Source organism: Hypanus sabinus, chromosome 3 (assembly GCF_030144855.1).
Source record: "Hypanus sabinus isolate sHypSab1 chromosome 3, sHypSab1.hap1, whole genome shotgun sequence".
NCBI classification, from domain to species: Eukaryota; Metazoa; Chordata; class Chondrichthyes; order Myliobatiformes; family Dasyatidae; genus Hypanus; species Hypanus sabinus.
This window is the reverse complement of record NC_082708.1, coordinates 131,848,805-131,864,860: the sequence shown is the minus strand read 5'-3', so window position 1 is coordinate 131,864,860 and position 16,056 is coordinate 131,848,805. Positions and strand designations below refer to the sequence as shown.

At 37.1% G+C, this 16,056-nt stretch overlaps 1 protein-coding gene across 1 annotated transcript in view; it reads right to left on the bottom strand.

Moving 5' to 3' along the window:
- Positions 1-5,936: 5,936 nt before the first annotated feature.
- rnf150a (ring finger protein 150a) overlaps positions 5,937-16,056 on the bottom strand; it is a 104,467-nt gene continuing 94,347 nt past the window's right edge. The window contains exon 7 of the mRNA XM_059965154.1: positions 5,937-14,144. Within this exon, the coding sequence (XP_059821137.1) occupies positions 14,026-14,144 (119 nt within the window). The 3' untranslated portion in view covers positions 5,937-14,025. The remainder of the gene's footprint in view (positions 14,145-16,056) is intronic.

The window sequence follows — 16,056 nt, the reverse complement described above, 5'->3', positions numbered from 1 at the left end:
CCTTTCTCAAAAAAAGTGGCTAAGACGTATTGAAGGTAGTTCAATATCCCCATCCACGTTATCACTCCTACTTACTTACTGCCTTACAGAAAAGGTGATTTGCCATCTGAGTCCATGCAGTTTCCCAGTTGTGGGAAGTTATCTGAAACACCAGCACAATCCACAGTCATGGTGAGAGTGTGCAAACTCCATACGGACAGCATCTGCAGCCCGGACTGAACCTAGATCCTGAAGCCACAGGCAATAGAGCTAATTGCTGTTGACCAGAATGAGTTACAGTCTAAAAATTAGTGAATTCAAATAAGTCAAGGACAATGGAAGCAGACAAACCATTGTCTTTGTTCTTGCCATGAGGGAGGAGATGGAGGCTGCCATTTTATAAAGAGACTCCGTGTTTTTTCCATTCTGTGAGTTGAAGTCACTTGGCATGATCAGTGTTTTAAAGTCGACACAATGATGCCTCAGGTAATCTGCTGAACTAGGGATAATTTTCAAATAAGAATTTATTTGTGAGGTGTAATTTGGTTGGATTTAACATACAGGTTTGTGACTGTTGGGGTCTGTATTTGCCCTGTATGATGGAAGCTGGTTGCTGATTGAGAACCAAAAGACATAAATTACTAATTGTCACTTGCTGGGAAAAAGGAAATAAATGGATTCTGGCCTGGAACAGAGCCAATAAAAAGGTGTTAAAGGTCAGACACATGGCCCATAGCCAATGACACTGGAGTGTAACATTTGAAATGGTAAAGAATGAATATAAAAACAGACACTTCAAGTGTGCTGGCAGCAATGACTCTCCAGAGATTAACCATCACAAATGAGGACCCCACAGACACATGGAGATTTGAAATGGGGCTACAAGGAACCTGTGGCCAGCAGCAGAAACTCCTTTTTAACTGGTATTATATTTTCTGTTCTTTGACTGTTCAGGGAAGGTCAGGGAAACTTGGTAGGTGTGGCAAACTATGTGTATATCTGTCTGGACACGCCCCTCTGCTGACTGCTCCTGTGGCTCCTCCCACAGACCCCTGTATAAAGGCGATTGGTGGCACTGTTCCTCCCTCAGTCTACAAGATGTTGTGGTCACATTTGCAGCTAATAAAATCCTATCTTTTGCCTCCTGTCTCCGAGAGTTATTGATGGTGCATCAGTAGGTGTGCACACAGGTTACGTACGGTTATGTAAATTCATGTGTCCTTCCATTGAGCCAATAAAGGCAGTTATCAGTAATTACAGATTATCCCTATGTCTCCCTGATCATTATTGCAGGGGGTTGATTCTTGTAATATTGCTGAACCACTGCATTACCTTTGAGGAGGTCACCCTAGTGTGCCTGTTCTCTCCTTGTTCTTCCTATACAACCACACTGTACATAGAACGTAAATGAACTCCCCATGTATTGGAACAACTGGTTCATTCCAAATCCCTGAAGTGGAGACAAATGCTTGCTCCGTGCCAGCACACCCCGCTGTTTTCACAAGTTGCAAGCTGTAGAAACGATGAATATCAGCAGGCCGCTGTGACATGGACTTCCTAGGGCAGCTATAGGATGAGGAAAAAATACCACAAAGGCCAAATCTGCAAAATCCTCCACATCCACTGGAAGGGCAAGTAAAACAATGTTGGTGTCTTCTTTCATCCAAAAGCACCAACACTGAGGACCTAGTTACACTCAGTCAACTATATTTTGCTGACCACATTGTTTACATCATGCCTGATACCATTCATATTAATGATCTATTCTAAGCACAGTCATAGGAGGATATCCATGCTGGTAGAGAAAAAAGATTCAAGCTGTTACTCTGAAGAAATACAGCAGTACCTATGAACACATGTGAACCTTTGGACAATGACTGCTTTGAATACAGAAGTAATATTCAGAAGCTGGATTTCATTAAAGTAATGGCACTTGCAACAAGGTGTGTTAAAATTGCGTTGGCATATATTTATTGCTAAACTTGAATTAAAATAGCAACCACAGGCAAAAACGATGTCTTCTGCTCGAGGGTTTTCAACTTTCATTTTCATATTTCCAGAAGATGACCCTAGTTCCTCCGGTTTCTGTGCATGTTAGACCACTGGGTCAAGTGTCCGTCCTAGTGGCCAGAATTTGATGTATTATTTAAACTGCAATGTGATCACGGCTTTTTAGTCCCAGCCACCTCTGATTGCTTCATTAACTTATTTATTTAGCAATACAGCACAGAGTAGGCCCTTCTGGCCCTTCGAGTCATGCTGCCCCAGCAACTCCTGATGAACCCGACTAACCCTAACCTAATCATGGGACAATTTACAATGACCAATTAACCTGCCTCAGTACATCTTTGGACTGTGAGAGGAAACTGGAACACCCGGAACAAAACGTGTGTTCCATGGGGACTGTCAGAAACACACTGAGTCTCAGCAATTTGCAGAACGGTAAACTTTATTTTTCGAGTCTGCAGAGTCGGACCCAACCAGCTCCTGCTAGATTGAGTGCCGAATTACACTTTGCACAGTTTTTTTTATACCCTACTTGTTTACGACTTTGTGAGTTGCACCCATGTGAGGTGCAGACATTCTTCCTTAATCTCATTACAAAATTACAAATGTGATTACCCTTTGGCCCACTTATCAGCCTCAGCGCATTAACACCGTTATTGTTCAACCGTTAAGCATGTCTTCCTGTTACCCGTATCGCTTCTTTAATCAGCAAGCTATTGTTTCATCCTGATTTTGCAATTTGGTTTATACGTTGCCCTGCAAGTTGCTTTGCACGTTCTTTCTGTGTCAGCACATTCTAAATGGACTCCTTAAGAATCATTTCTCTCAGGGACGATGTACAGACTCCTTCAAGACAGCACTGGAATTGAACTCCAAACTCCGGAAAGCTCCAAACTGTAACAGTGTCATGCTAACTGCCATGCTACGGTGGTGCCCATGGTCTAATGAACGTTTTGGAAATCCTTGGGTAGTTCAATAACATCCATTTAGAGAAAAGGAGTGTTAAATGTTTCAGGCTAGAAACCTTTCAGTACAACTTGCTTTGACAAATTTAATGCCTTTATTGGCATAGATTTCTCCATTGCTTATCCATTTAGCCGGTCAGCTCCCATTTCAGGGTGAAAATCAAAATCTAAATTTGCTTTAACTGAAATTGTTCAAAACACCCAGTAGTTCAGATAGCATTTTTTGAAAAAAAGAAAATTAACATTTTAGATTCAAGATTCACATTTAACGCTTTCTGTTTTCATCCCATTCAAAATGGCCCTATATAACCTTCAACACTGATAATAATTTAGCAACATCCAAATCCTGGAACTGGAAGCTATACATGTTATATGACAGTCATCAATAGACCTCTCTTTCTCATAATTCACTACATGGCACAATGCTCACAACAGCAGTAAATTGTCAGGGGGTACATACAGCTTAGGGCTGGCCAGTGGTGTGGTAGAATCTGTGATGTAGTGGCATCAGTATGGAATTTGAGGCATATGGTCCCAAGTTTGAATCCGGCCAGGTCCCAACCTGGACAGCCGCAGTATCTTCTCAGAAGAGAGGTCTGATTCCGTATCTTGTCACGAAAACCCTATGGACAACTCCACCATTCATAGTGTTACCGTGAGTCAACAATGACTTGATGGCACTCAACAACATAGGGCTTCAATATCAATTCCACAAAGGACCAAATGTGTCCAAGATCAGAACAGCCATGACAGAGCCCATGGCCAGGAGTGAAGCTGAGAACATTGACAGCTTCCACAGGCTGGTCACTGAAAAACTGTAAGTGGATAGCACAAACTGTATGTGTAGCCTACATCGTGTCAAACACTCAAGGATTAATTGAACTCTGGACATTATTTAATTTAGTACCTAATAGAAAGGATAAATGCTGGGATTTGGCTCAGAAACACAGATCTAAACTAGTAAATGATAATGTTGGAACTGATGACTTTGCTCTTCATCTGAGGAATGGCTAATACTGGTGGAAAGGCCATGACAAAATCCCTGGATACATTTAAGAAGCATCTGGATGTTGAAAGTGGGTATTAGGGACACTTCTGAACGGAAGAATCATTCAAATGGCTCCACATCTGTAATTACTTCACCACCATGCAATTGCTGAAAAATTAGTAGTACCAAGTCAGTGAATGTCTGGACACCGCTAAGGTCCACAGAAACTCATGGAATAGAAGTCTAAAAGCAAAATGGCAATGTGGCAAAATGAACAAAAATAGAAAATGCTGGGACAATTCAGTAAGTTAGGCAGCATTTTAGTATTTCAAGTTCAACTTGATGAAACCTTGATGCAACTCTTTTGCTCTCTGACACAACTAACAATGAGGTCTGCACTTGTCTGAATGTCAGGGATGCATTTTATTAATACCAGCATTTGACAATAACTGAACAAGAGTCATTTGGTCAGCCAGTTTAAAACCTATGCTGTATGAAGGTACATAGGACCATATCAACAGAGACAATGAAAAGCAAAGCAGATTATCTTTACTAGGAATAAATTAAACATATCAATTTGCATTTGTATGGAAGCACTTCTACTTCAAAGTACTATTGTTGTTATTACATTGGGACAATATTTATAATATTAGCATTAGTTTTCATGCCACTACCACAATGTTGAAATGTGTAAATGCTGAAAGAATTGAATAGGTCTTGACCAGCAAAGCAGTTCTTACAGTGAGAAAGGCCAACTTGATTGTTAAAGAGCCACAGTAATCCCAGTCTCCCGAGTGGAGAAAACTTCTGTTATCATAAAGCCCCAGTGTCTGAGTGATCATACTTGGAAGGTTATGCTGTTTGAGGCCATTTATATTAAGCAACAGTAAATCATAACTTTAAGAGCATAAGCCACAGATAAGCACAATTGTAAGGTCACAGTTCTCAAAATTGCATTGTTTTGCTGAAGACCAGATATGTATAACTCTTACGGGCTGACCTTGCATATCATGCAAGTAAGAAAATTGCTCCCTTATCCCCCAGCAAGTAACTACCCCAGATCAACTGAAGTGCACATTTTTTGAGGTGTTGGAATTTCTGGGATCATGTATCTTACAACACCTCCTGGTTAAAGACATCTTTGATTCACATTTCATGCAAAGAATGAGGTCTTTGAAAATGTGATTTTGTGTCAAAGTCAAACTATTAGCTCAGGCTACATTCTCACATTCTGCATGGCAGTTTTACCCTCTATGTTCTAGGGCAAGCATAAAAAAAATGCAATGACATACAGCTTCATTCTCGAGCTGATTTATGAATGAACATGTAGAAGCACTCTATGCTTTTGGAAGATTCTAGTTTTTGGCATTCAGATAAGAATATCCTTTCACTGGATACTTTACTCACCAAAAATAGGCATCAGAACTTTTCACAGTGGCAATCAGAAAATATTTTACATAGCAAGAATACTTAATTTTTTAGGAAATGTAAGAGAATACTGATTAATCTTATTCTTTTGTAAATGACAACATAAAATGCAACCTACTTACTACTAGTGGCAATTCCAACTGAAATATTTAATCACAAACAAGAGAAAATCTGCAGATGCTGGAAATCCAAGCAACGCACGCAAAATGTTGGAGGAACTCAACAGGCCAGGCAGCATCTAAGGAAAAAGAGTACAGTTGACGTTTTGGGCCGAGACCCTTCATCAGGGTTGGAATCTTGCCACCTCTCAGAAGAAAAAAGCCTCTATAATCACAATATAGAGAGATCTTGACTACTTCTTAAAACTGGAAGTATTGTTAAAAAGTGCGCCACAAATCATGTGTGTGGTAACTGAACGAAAAATAATTTTCTGTTTCTCAGCACCATAATGTCCCTCTTCACAATCACAAAATTCTGCAGAGGTGCCCAGAATAGGAAGGTTGGACAATGAAAGTTCTTGGAAAATCAGCACTAATCTGATTAATAAAGAAACAAACATGACTCACTCCTTAAAACCATTCAATTAAAATTTATTGGAGCCCACTGATCTTTTGTTTGATCTTTCATGGTTGCATCACCTTACCTAGTACATATGAACACAGCAAAACATAATAGTTTTGTAACAAAATAATAGGCTAATGAATATTATTTGTTCATTTGAATTTAACCCCTCCCCTTCACACAAGCATCAAGTCAATGTTGAAGCAAGTAATGTCAAACAATAAATGCTTTATTATTGACTGCATCAGACCAATCTGTTTTTCCCAGTAACATCCATGGATGCCCTCTTTTTCAGGCTATATAAAGTGCATTATGGAGAAGAAACAAACAGTTTACTTCAGCAATAACAAACCCACTTCAAATATAAAATAATTGCAACACTATTTATAAAAGAAAATGTTTAGAGTAAATGCATTATAACTAATACAACTGCATCATATTTTAGCTTTATACTACAAAATTATTTTGCAAGCTGTAGCATCTGGCAAAATGCCAACTAGAAAAGTCTATTGTAATCACCAGACAATCCATTTGCTGCTTGAATTAACACTTAGCAAACTAAGTAGTTATTTGAAATGTTAGAATAGCATTGATAAAACAAAATAGATGTTTTCATTGGACTGATGTTTCTGAGGCCAATAGCAGCATACCTGACAATATAGTGAGGTGCATCAAAAAACATCTTTAAATGCAAGGCAAACAGTGAAACTTTCTGCAATAACATAACTAATGACTCTTGGAACTGGACAGCCCTGCTTTGCTACAGTCAGAAAGAAGTTGGACTATTTAAAGACAGCTTCAACAACCTTTGGCAAACAGTAGGTTGAAAGAACTTAAATATGTGAATACTAAGCATGTTTACTAAGAATGAAATCTTATGACGTTACAAAACTGGACCAACCTCCTCTCATTTGTCTGTTATTAACACCTAACTTCTACTGCAAACTAACACTATAAACTGACTCCACTTTAAAGTCACTTTTGCTAGCTCCCTGAAAATGTGTGATCAGTACAATTCAACTTCCTGCTCAATGAGAAAATCCCTCTTTTTTTCAATTTTACCACTTTAAATTTTCTCACTGCCCCTCTGCAACATTTTTAGACTAAGTGCTTCATTTGATTGATGATAAAGAAATGTAGATTTTCTTGAAAAATCTGTCACTTGTAAACAACTAAGGAGAACCACAGCACTGGTAGGTAGATACATCCAAACAAAATTGCCACATCACTGCTATGAACCTCTGCAATTCAATCTGGCAGCATCATTTCCTTCTGGCTGGTGTCTTTCCTGCATGGTACTACAAATAATTTTTTTTAAAACAGTGAAAGGACAAAATGCTAGGCATAAGAGTAACTCTTGATCAAAACTGGATTAATATTCAAGAAATAAATACCAAAGCAAGTCATCAGTAACCATATATAGATGTTCCAATTATAGATTGTTAGAGAGCAATGGATAATCTGTGCCTAAACAATGGTTTCACTACTTGTAATTATAATAAATTACTAATTTATTCATTCCATTGTGAGAAATTCTATTGAATGATTTTCAGCCAACATACAAAGTTAATCAAACAACAACTCACCAGGGCGGAAATTGGCATCACTTCTTAGGCTGGGAATTTTGGCAACAAATGAGAGTAATAGGGATAGAAATTGATCTTCTATGATACACACAATGTTGTGAGATCTGTGCTTTGAATTCTACTTGTTTTCAATGCCTTCAACATTGTGCATTTACCTCGGATCACAGAAAAATAATCTACCATGGTGACTGGACTGAACTGATCTATTCGCATAAGCACTATTCTCTGACTTAATCTTAGAGAACTGAAGGCTTTCAGAAAATAAATTTTGTTAATATTCATTTTTAATGAATGTATTAAGCACTGAGATGGGATTTAACGATGGTCAGTGATCATTTCCTGCAATTGTCTGTGGTTTCAGACATTTGAAAACCTGTTTAGTAGGACAGAAGTAGTTGGAGTCTCAATGGTTTACTAATTATACAACATTCACATTAAGAGCAATACTGCATTATCAAGGATATACTCATAAATCTTTAGTTCTAACATTAATAACATCAGATGATTAAATGTAAACTGAATGATATTCTGTACTGTAAATTTTTTTGAAACTTAAAACTTACGAAACGATTAGTGTGCTGTTTTCATGGTCTCAAGCACAAAATTGAGTATCTGAATGAAAAGCATGATGAAATTAAAAACAGAAAACGCTAACTACTCAGCAACTCAGGCAGCAAAGGCGAGACAGAGACACGGAGTACGAATGAGAGTTAAACAACTTTCATTAGAACTGAAATAAGTTAAAAATAAGTTAAGAATTAAGGAAAGGAACAGGAGAAAGGAAAATGACGGTTGGTGATTGTACTGTATGTCAGGGATCAAATGACAAAACATTTTCTAACTCTAATTGATGGCCATTGATCTTTATACTTGTACCCTTGGCATGTTCTGATTATTCGGAATAGTTGCAGAATTTCTTTTTTTAAAATATTTCACACATCCACAGATTTTTGATGATACTGTAAACTAAAGTATCTTTTCATACCTATTTTAGCTCAGAAAAAATAGCTCAGGGTTTACTTTGAAATCTTATTTCTTGTCATCTTTGTAAAATTAGTCCCTATTGTATAATGAAGACAAAGCCAGTAATCTGAAGAATGAATCGTTGAAATGCCATGAGTATTTCTGGAACAAAAAAATGTTGTTGCATAAAATGGAATTAATTTAAATGGCAGAAAAAATGTTATTCTGATTTATTCAAATAGAATACTTGAAAAATAAAACTTTTTAAACAAATTCAAAAGATAATGGATCAGAATTACTTTTCTATGCAAAGAATACAAGAATGAAGAGCTAATAATTAATACCACAACCAATTACTTATAAAGCACATTAGTCACAACCTTTATATTCAGAATTTTAAAATGTCTTCTAAATTGAGTCATTTTTAAAATGATAACATACAAATTAGGAAGTCAAAATTAATGCAAAAGCATCTGTCCAGTTTAATTGATTGCAGAAATCAGTCAGACAAAAGGATTTTTATTAAGCTTAAAAGGATGCAGAGAAGCTTCACGAAGATGTTACCAACACTTTATATGGAGAAACTGGGCAATCAGGGGCTTTATTCCCTGTTGTTGGAGGCTCTGGGGTGACCTTGTTGAGGTATATAAAATCATGAGCTATAGATTGGGCAAATGAACGTGGACAGGCTATTGCTAAGGGTAGAAGTGCTTGAAACTAGAGGACATAGATTTAAGGTGAATGTGGAAAAATCTAAAGGGGCAAATTTTTCAATACACACCATGATAGATATGTGGAGTGAACTCTCAGACAGTGGTGGAGGTAGGTACAATCGCAATGTTTAAAAGTTATTTAGACAGGTACGTGGATAAGAAAGGGTTATATGCATATGTGGCAAATGGGACTAGCTCATTTGGGCAACTTGGTCCATGCTGCACAACTCTATGACAAATGTATTACTTTGTTACAGCCTCTCCTAAATTTGTCATGATCAGAATTTTTATTCATACAAATACTAAAGAAGAAAGTATGTGCAGAATACAGCAAGTCATAGTTTATGGTAAGCCACAATCCTCATGCATTCTTGCGAAAATCAAATAGATTGCTTAGGGCATACTTGATTAATCAAGTGTTTGAAGTATAGTCACAAGAAAATGTTGTGGTCTTTTTTATCTTAGTTATTCTCAACTTCTTCTCTTCTAAAGTGTGACCCAATTTTTACTCAGCATAATTATACAAATATCTGTTCAAAAACCTATTATACACTCACCAGGAGACTGATCCCAAAGTATCTCAGACCTGCTAAGATACTAAGTGCCACTCTGAGTCTCCACATCACTCTAATGGAGGCGACGTGTAAATCTGAGTACGATTTTATGGACAGTTCAAAAGTTATTAAGGTTATGTGCTCAGTGGTTGAACATTTTCAATTGAATTATATTGCTTTTGAATAGAAAAAAGAAATGATTTTTTTCTGGTAAAACTCATGCTTACCTTGTGAATTTTCAAATGAACTCTTGCAATTAACTTGATTCATAAATTTAAAAAATAAAATTTAATTGTTTCAATGATTTGAACTACACCAATGATTGGAGTGTTAGCATTCTAACGGTAGTAACAGGTGCTTTAAAAAAGTTACATACAAACCAAATGAATGTCAACTTGGCCAGAACTTATTGTTTTTCTTTTAATCACAGTAATTTCAATATGAAATAAAGCATTGAGTTGATTTTAAAAGGAAAATTGCTTTTCCAGAAGTACAAAACTGATTGTAGTTTTAATTGATTGAACAATTTTGAGTTATTCAAAAATTCGCAAAACTACTATTAACTGTCCACTCCCGTGTCCTTCCTATGAAGGAATGTGTTAGTAGTGTAATGTAGGGGCAAGTTCTTAATAAAAATAATTCATAAGAGAAAGACTGTAGAATGCTTAAACATATATCCTTAGAATGCATTAATTCTTTAGCTGGTATTTAGCATGTGAAGGGCTCTAACATCAAAGGAGAAAAGTCATTTGGAACACAAGCTATTTGACGACACAGCATTTCTTGGAGAAGGCCAAGATCACTGAAGTGCACCTCAAATGTCTAAGTGCAAAGGAAGTGAAAGGGGAGGGACACAATTAACTTCGTGGCCCTGTAGTCAGAAAGGTAGATGGCTGTCAACATGATGCAAACATCTTTACACAGAATCTCAAAATTAAATGTAGCTGTAGCTTGAAAGAGATGAATGACTAAGTGGATCAATACAGTCTTGATCAAACCCACATTTAGATAGGGCTAAGAGTTATATACAGCAACATATATCAGCATTGTTGAAGCTAAGCTAACCATTTCTGGAGACATGAGTGCAACTGGCTGTCAAACAAGCTCCTCTGGTCGTCTAGCTCAACATTACTGTGACTGAGTCTGAAGCAAGTTTAAATTTGTTTCCTTCTACAACCTTTCCTTTGCAGTAACTTCTCCATTGCTTAAGAATCAGTGCTAAACATTATTCCACTCCCAGTATTTTGAAGGGACTATCCCGTCTTCACTCTGACACTCCCACCTGCACCAATAGACCCTCCCTTTCTCATAGAAACTTTGCAAGCAACTGCAGGAGATGCAACATGTGCCCTTTCACATCTTCCCTTCCCACCATTCAAGAACCCAATACTCCCTCCAGCTGTAGCATTTATACTTTATTTTCAAGTTATTGCACCGTAATTAGCCCTCTATGGATTGGGCAACTGTTTTGTAGCATTTATCTGTTCAGTCTGCAGGGCTTCAGGTTGTCTGTTATTAGACTTTCAATCAAACTCCCATTTCATTTTTTTCCCCTTTACACTGTGCAGTTTTATACATTTTAAGTATGCACCTTCTTTTCAAACTAGGCACGTTATATAGACCTTAGACTCAACAGCAAAGACAAAATAACAGTTTTTTCCCCCGTTTGTATAATTTCTGATACAATAGTCATCAGCCTGCACTTTTAACAGTTTTTTTCCATCTCTTCAGATGCTGCATGAACCACTGGGTTTTTCCAGCATTCTCTCTTATTTCTAATTTCCAGCAACTGTAATGTTCTGCATCTTGTTGCGATCTGTGTTTCTCTATTCTACGTCCTCGATCATCAATTAAAGAGCCTTCACCACCCCTCTCAGCCAGTACCATTGCTATCACTTAAGTGACTCATTTGCTCTTCACCCAATCACGTACCCTTTGAGCCTTCAGCTCACTCCCTAAAATCCTAACACATGCTTATATTAAAACTTTGTTTTAACAAGAAGTCATTGTCCAAAACTGTATTGCTCTGCATAGGTGACCTGCTGAACATTTTGGGAAACAGTCCCTGCAGAAAATCACAAACCTTGGTGCACAGGTGAATGCAGATCTTGATAAAACTCAGTGCAAAATGATAATGCAAGAAAATGACCAGAACTTAGTATAATAACCTTATAATAAACTTATACAGATACTCAAACTTTGAGAAAGCTTACTCTGTAAAACTTCAGCAATGCATACAATGTTGTTCATAATACCAAATTAAAATTAGCAAATTTTTTTCAAATATGGAAAACAGTATAGCTATTTGCTATTTTACAGGAGAAAACAGCAATGTACAGCACAGCACGACTCTTTAAAAATATTATTTTCTAGAAGAGGTGAACACCTCAAATTATTTTCTTTCTTACAATGATGAGTTTCATCCCATGGTGTGTGACAGAGATTTAAAAGGACTAACAATAGCTGACACAGTATTGATAATAGCTATTCTGATTTGTTATTTTGTTCAATTAGGACTGAGAATTTCATGTATGTATGATATTTTTCCAGTCAGTAATAAGCAATCTTAAATATGAATTGAATTCCTTTAAGTTCTTCAGCCCCTTAGTTAACCTGAGGCACACTTCATTATCAAATATGTTTTAATTTGTTCCAAAATTTATTAGCAGTTAAACATTTAACATCCATCATCAAGTTTAAACTAGAAAAGAGTAGGTTGATCATCTCCTATGCCATATGGTCTTTCTAGAATATTTCAAATCCTACATGGGGGATATTTTCTTTCAACATCAATCAAAATACTATCTCCAAAACTTTCAAATCAATACATCATCAACTTCGCCTATTATTGTACTGTTCCAAGTCAAAAGATGTACCAGAACAATTACAAACCCTACTAACTATATGATGATGTCTGGGATCCAAAAGATCACCACAGGGCTTTTAAACTTACTCTAAAGCATTACAATTATCAGGTTCCCTATTTTGATGTGTTAATCTCAATAATTAATCTACATATGGAACAAAAGCAATACTTTCAAAAATATATAACCTCTGTTACATTGCAGGAATTTTCCTTTCTTTTTGGACAGAACTTATAAATTTGCAATAACATTATGCTTTAGTACTAGGTTCTTTCCTGCAAGGGAAGGATCCATATGCAAAAATGCTGCTGTAGAATTCTATGACTTGAATAGTCATTTATTCAGATTGTACTGTATAACGATCTGTAATTTTAATACATTTTCATATATTTTCAAAGTACAAAAGCTATTATTGGATAGATGACATAGCAACTAAAATTCAAATTACATAAAACACTAAAAAATTCTTTTGAAGTACAGCAGTATATTGCATAAATTCATTTTTGGCAGAGGTCAGTTGGTGTAAAGTATGCTGTAAAACTAATATTAGTTTTGATTCCTATCTCTTAAAAGCCATTAAGGGCATAAAGCTGGTCGTTTAACCTATTTGGCCAATTATACAGCTACAGTGTTACTGGCCAAAATGTCACAGATTTGGTGGGGTGGGGGGGGGGGGGGGCTGTCAAGAGTCAATCATACACACAAATCCCAATCTATCATGAATTCATAGAAAGCAAGTGGGCTGGTACTGGAACATTCATTCTATCCAAATCTCCAGCAGAGCATATTGCTTATGGACAACATCTCTGTGCAATATTATCACCAACTCTTCCAATGGTCAAAATTACATCAAGAAATGGCAACTGAACTTCCAGGTTTCTTCTTTCTTGCATCTGCAAGCTGCTTTTTTGAATAATTACTGCACAAATAAACTTTACTTAATGCTGACAACAAAAAAAGCCAGTGATTCACAAGACTGCAGAACTTGGAATCTACTTTAAAATTCATTTCACAACTTAAGAGCACCAACTGAATGTTTTAGTGTTGAGGCATTGATTCCAGGAATCTGTTAACCCTCATAGGATCAAACTCTGGAAAAGCAAGTGTCAGTCACAAAAATAAAATTTAAAAACACAAATAAATCATTGACTATCATTGGAAACTTAAAATAAAAAGCATACATTGTTATTTTCTTCTCAGCTCAGCCACTGAACCATGTTACCAGCTTGTTTGAATGTAGGAATGAGGCAAGTGATAAGCCTGTGGGTTCTTTGTGAACAAAATTGACATCAAATGCTATACAATTTGTGTCTAGTAAATGATTGTCGCTATTGCTCTCACAATCATTCTTGTCTGAATGCACAAGATACTTTGCAGTTAATCTGTGAGCTTGTCTGAACCACATCATTCATCCTTCTCAGGATTTCACTTCCTCGCAGTCCTGGTCAGTAGAGAGCTCTATGTCAGAAAGTCCAACTTCAACAGCCAGAATCAGTGAGGTGTCCGAATCACTGCTCACAATTGGTCCTTCATCATCTTCAAGGGAGAGAAAAGATGTACATTTAAATCACTTCTTATAACTACAGCAACATCAAAAGGATGTTTTAAGCTACTATCTATTTTTTATATCTGAATGCATTAGGACATCTTATAGGATAAACTTATGCTTCACTCTGGTATAGAAATATACCTTTACAGTCAAGAATGAAATTCACATTAAAAAGATGATAAAATCAATTAATTGGAAATCTGCAACTGAATTAAAGTACCAGGGCTAAAAATACTAAAATATTTCTCCACTGTTAATTAATTCTCACCCTAGTTCAAAGATGAGATTTGTCATAATCAAATTTCCTTAATATATAGTCTCACATATTTTCTAGAGTAGAAGTGCAAGAGACAATGAGCAACGTGAACAGCAATTACAAAATTCTTACTGGGTAGCTGACCTTTAACTCCTATTGATCTGATCAATAAACAGCAACTTCCACGAGGAACTAAAAAATGTATTCAAGAGATGCAAGTTACACGGTGCACATGATGATACAGAACTCCAAGCCTTTAAGTCACAGTGATGTAGCTAATGGAGTTGCTACCTTACAACTCCAGAGATCCACATTCAGTCCTGCCCGTCAATACAGAGTTTGCACTTTCACTCTGTGACTGCGTGGGTTTCCCCCTCAGTGTTCTGGTCTTCTACTGCATTGATATGCTGTATCTGATATGCCCTAAGATATGCAGGTTGATAGGTTAATTGGCCATTTTAAACTACCCCTTGTGTATAGGTCGAAGGTAGAATCTGTGGGTACTTGAGGAGTATGTGTGGAGAATAAAATGAGGTTTACAGTTCTCCTACGTTTTAATGGGTGATCAGAGGCTGATGAGACACAATGTGCAGAAAGGCCCGTTTTCCATACTTGATTCAATGATGCTTCTTAGTCTAATAAGAAACTTCGGAGCCCTGGATACTGTCAACAATAAACTGAAGGTACTTGAAAGATATCACCAATATGCTTCCAAATCCTCCAAACTGAACTTCAGCATCCTATCCCAGACAAAATTTCCCAAGTAATAAAGCTCTAGCTTCACTTAACAGGCTATGTCGCTCACATGCCCAACAACAGACACCAACACCAGATGCTCTATTCCAAGTCTCTAATCATGTGAAGGGAACAGCAAACACACACAGGAAAGAATGCCATGTAAAACCTGCAACATCCTCAGTGCTGATTAGTAGCTACTGAGAGGCAGCAGCAGAATAAGCACCTTGAATTCTTGCATTCTGTGTCCTCGCTAAGATTCGAGACTCCAATACAACCCAAAATACATTTTATCCATGGAGGTCAGCACCAAGCAAGCCCAGGATCACTTTAAGCTATTGTTGCAGATCTCCGCCACATCTCATTACTGTGTTAGGACAATCATTCCATCACTCAAGGAGACTTTAACTCCCTTTTCTTCAGCTCACCAGAGCAGGCAAAGAAGACATGAAAACTTGGTCTATATTGCACCTTTCCCTGAAGCACAGACATTTCAGAAACAAGAGTTCATTTTTTCACAGGATTCATCCAATTAACATCTGGCAGTCAGCCCTGTCAGGTAAATGTAGCCCCAAAACAAAAAGTAGCGCAGTAGTGCGCAAACATCGATCGTGATTCAATCCACACTGCTGTGTGTTTCTACATTCTCTCTGTGACACGTGGGTTTCCTCCCACATTCCAAAGATGGATGGTTAGAATTAGTCAATTGTGAGCATGCTATTCAGTGACACTTGCGGGGCTGCCCAACATAATCCTCAGATTATGCTGTCCGGTAATGCAAAATGACACTTTTTACTGTACATGTGAAGAATTAAGCTAATCTTTGTAAAGAAGTTGCCTCCTCTGATTCACCAGGGCCAACACTCCTAGACTCAGATTCATCCATGTTCCCCTAAGAAATGGTTGCA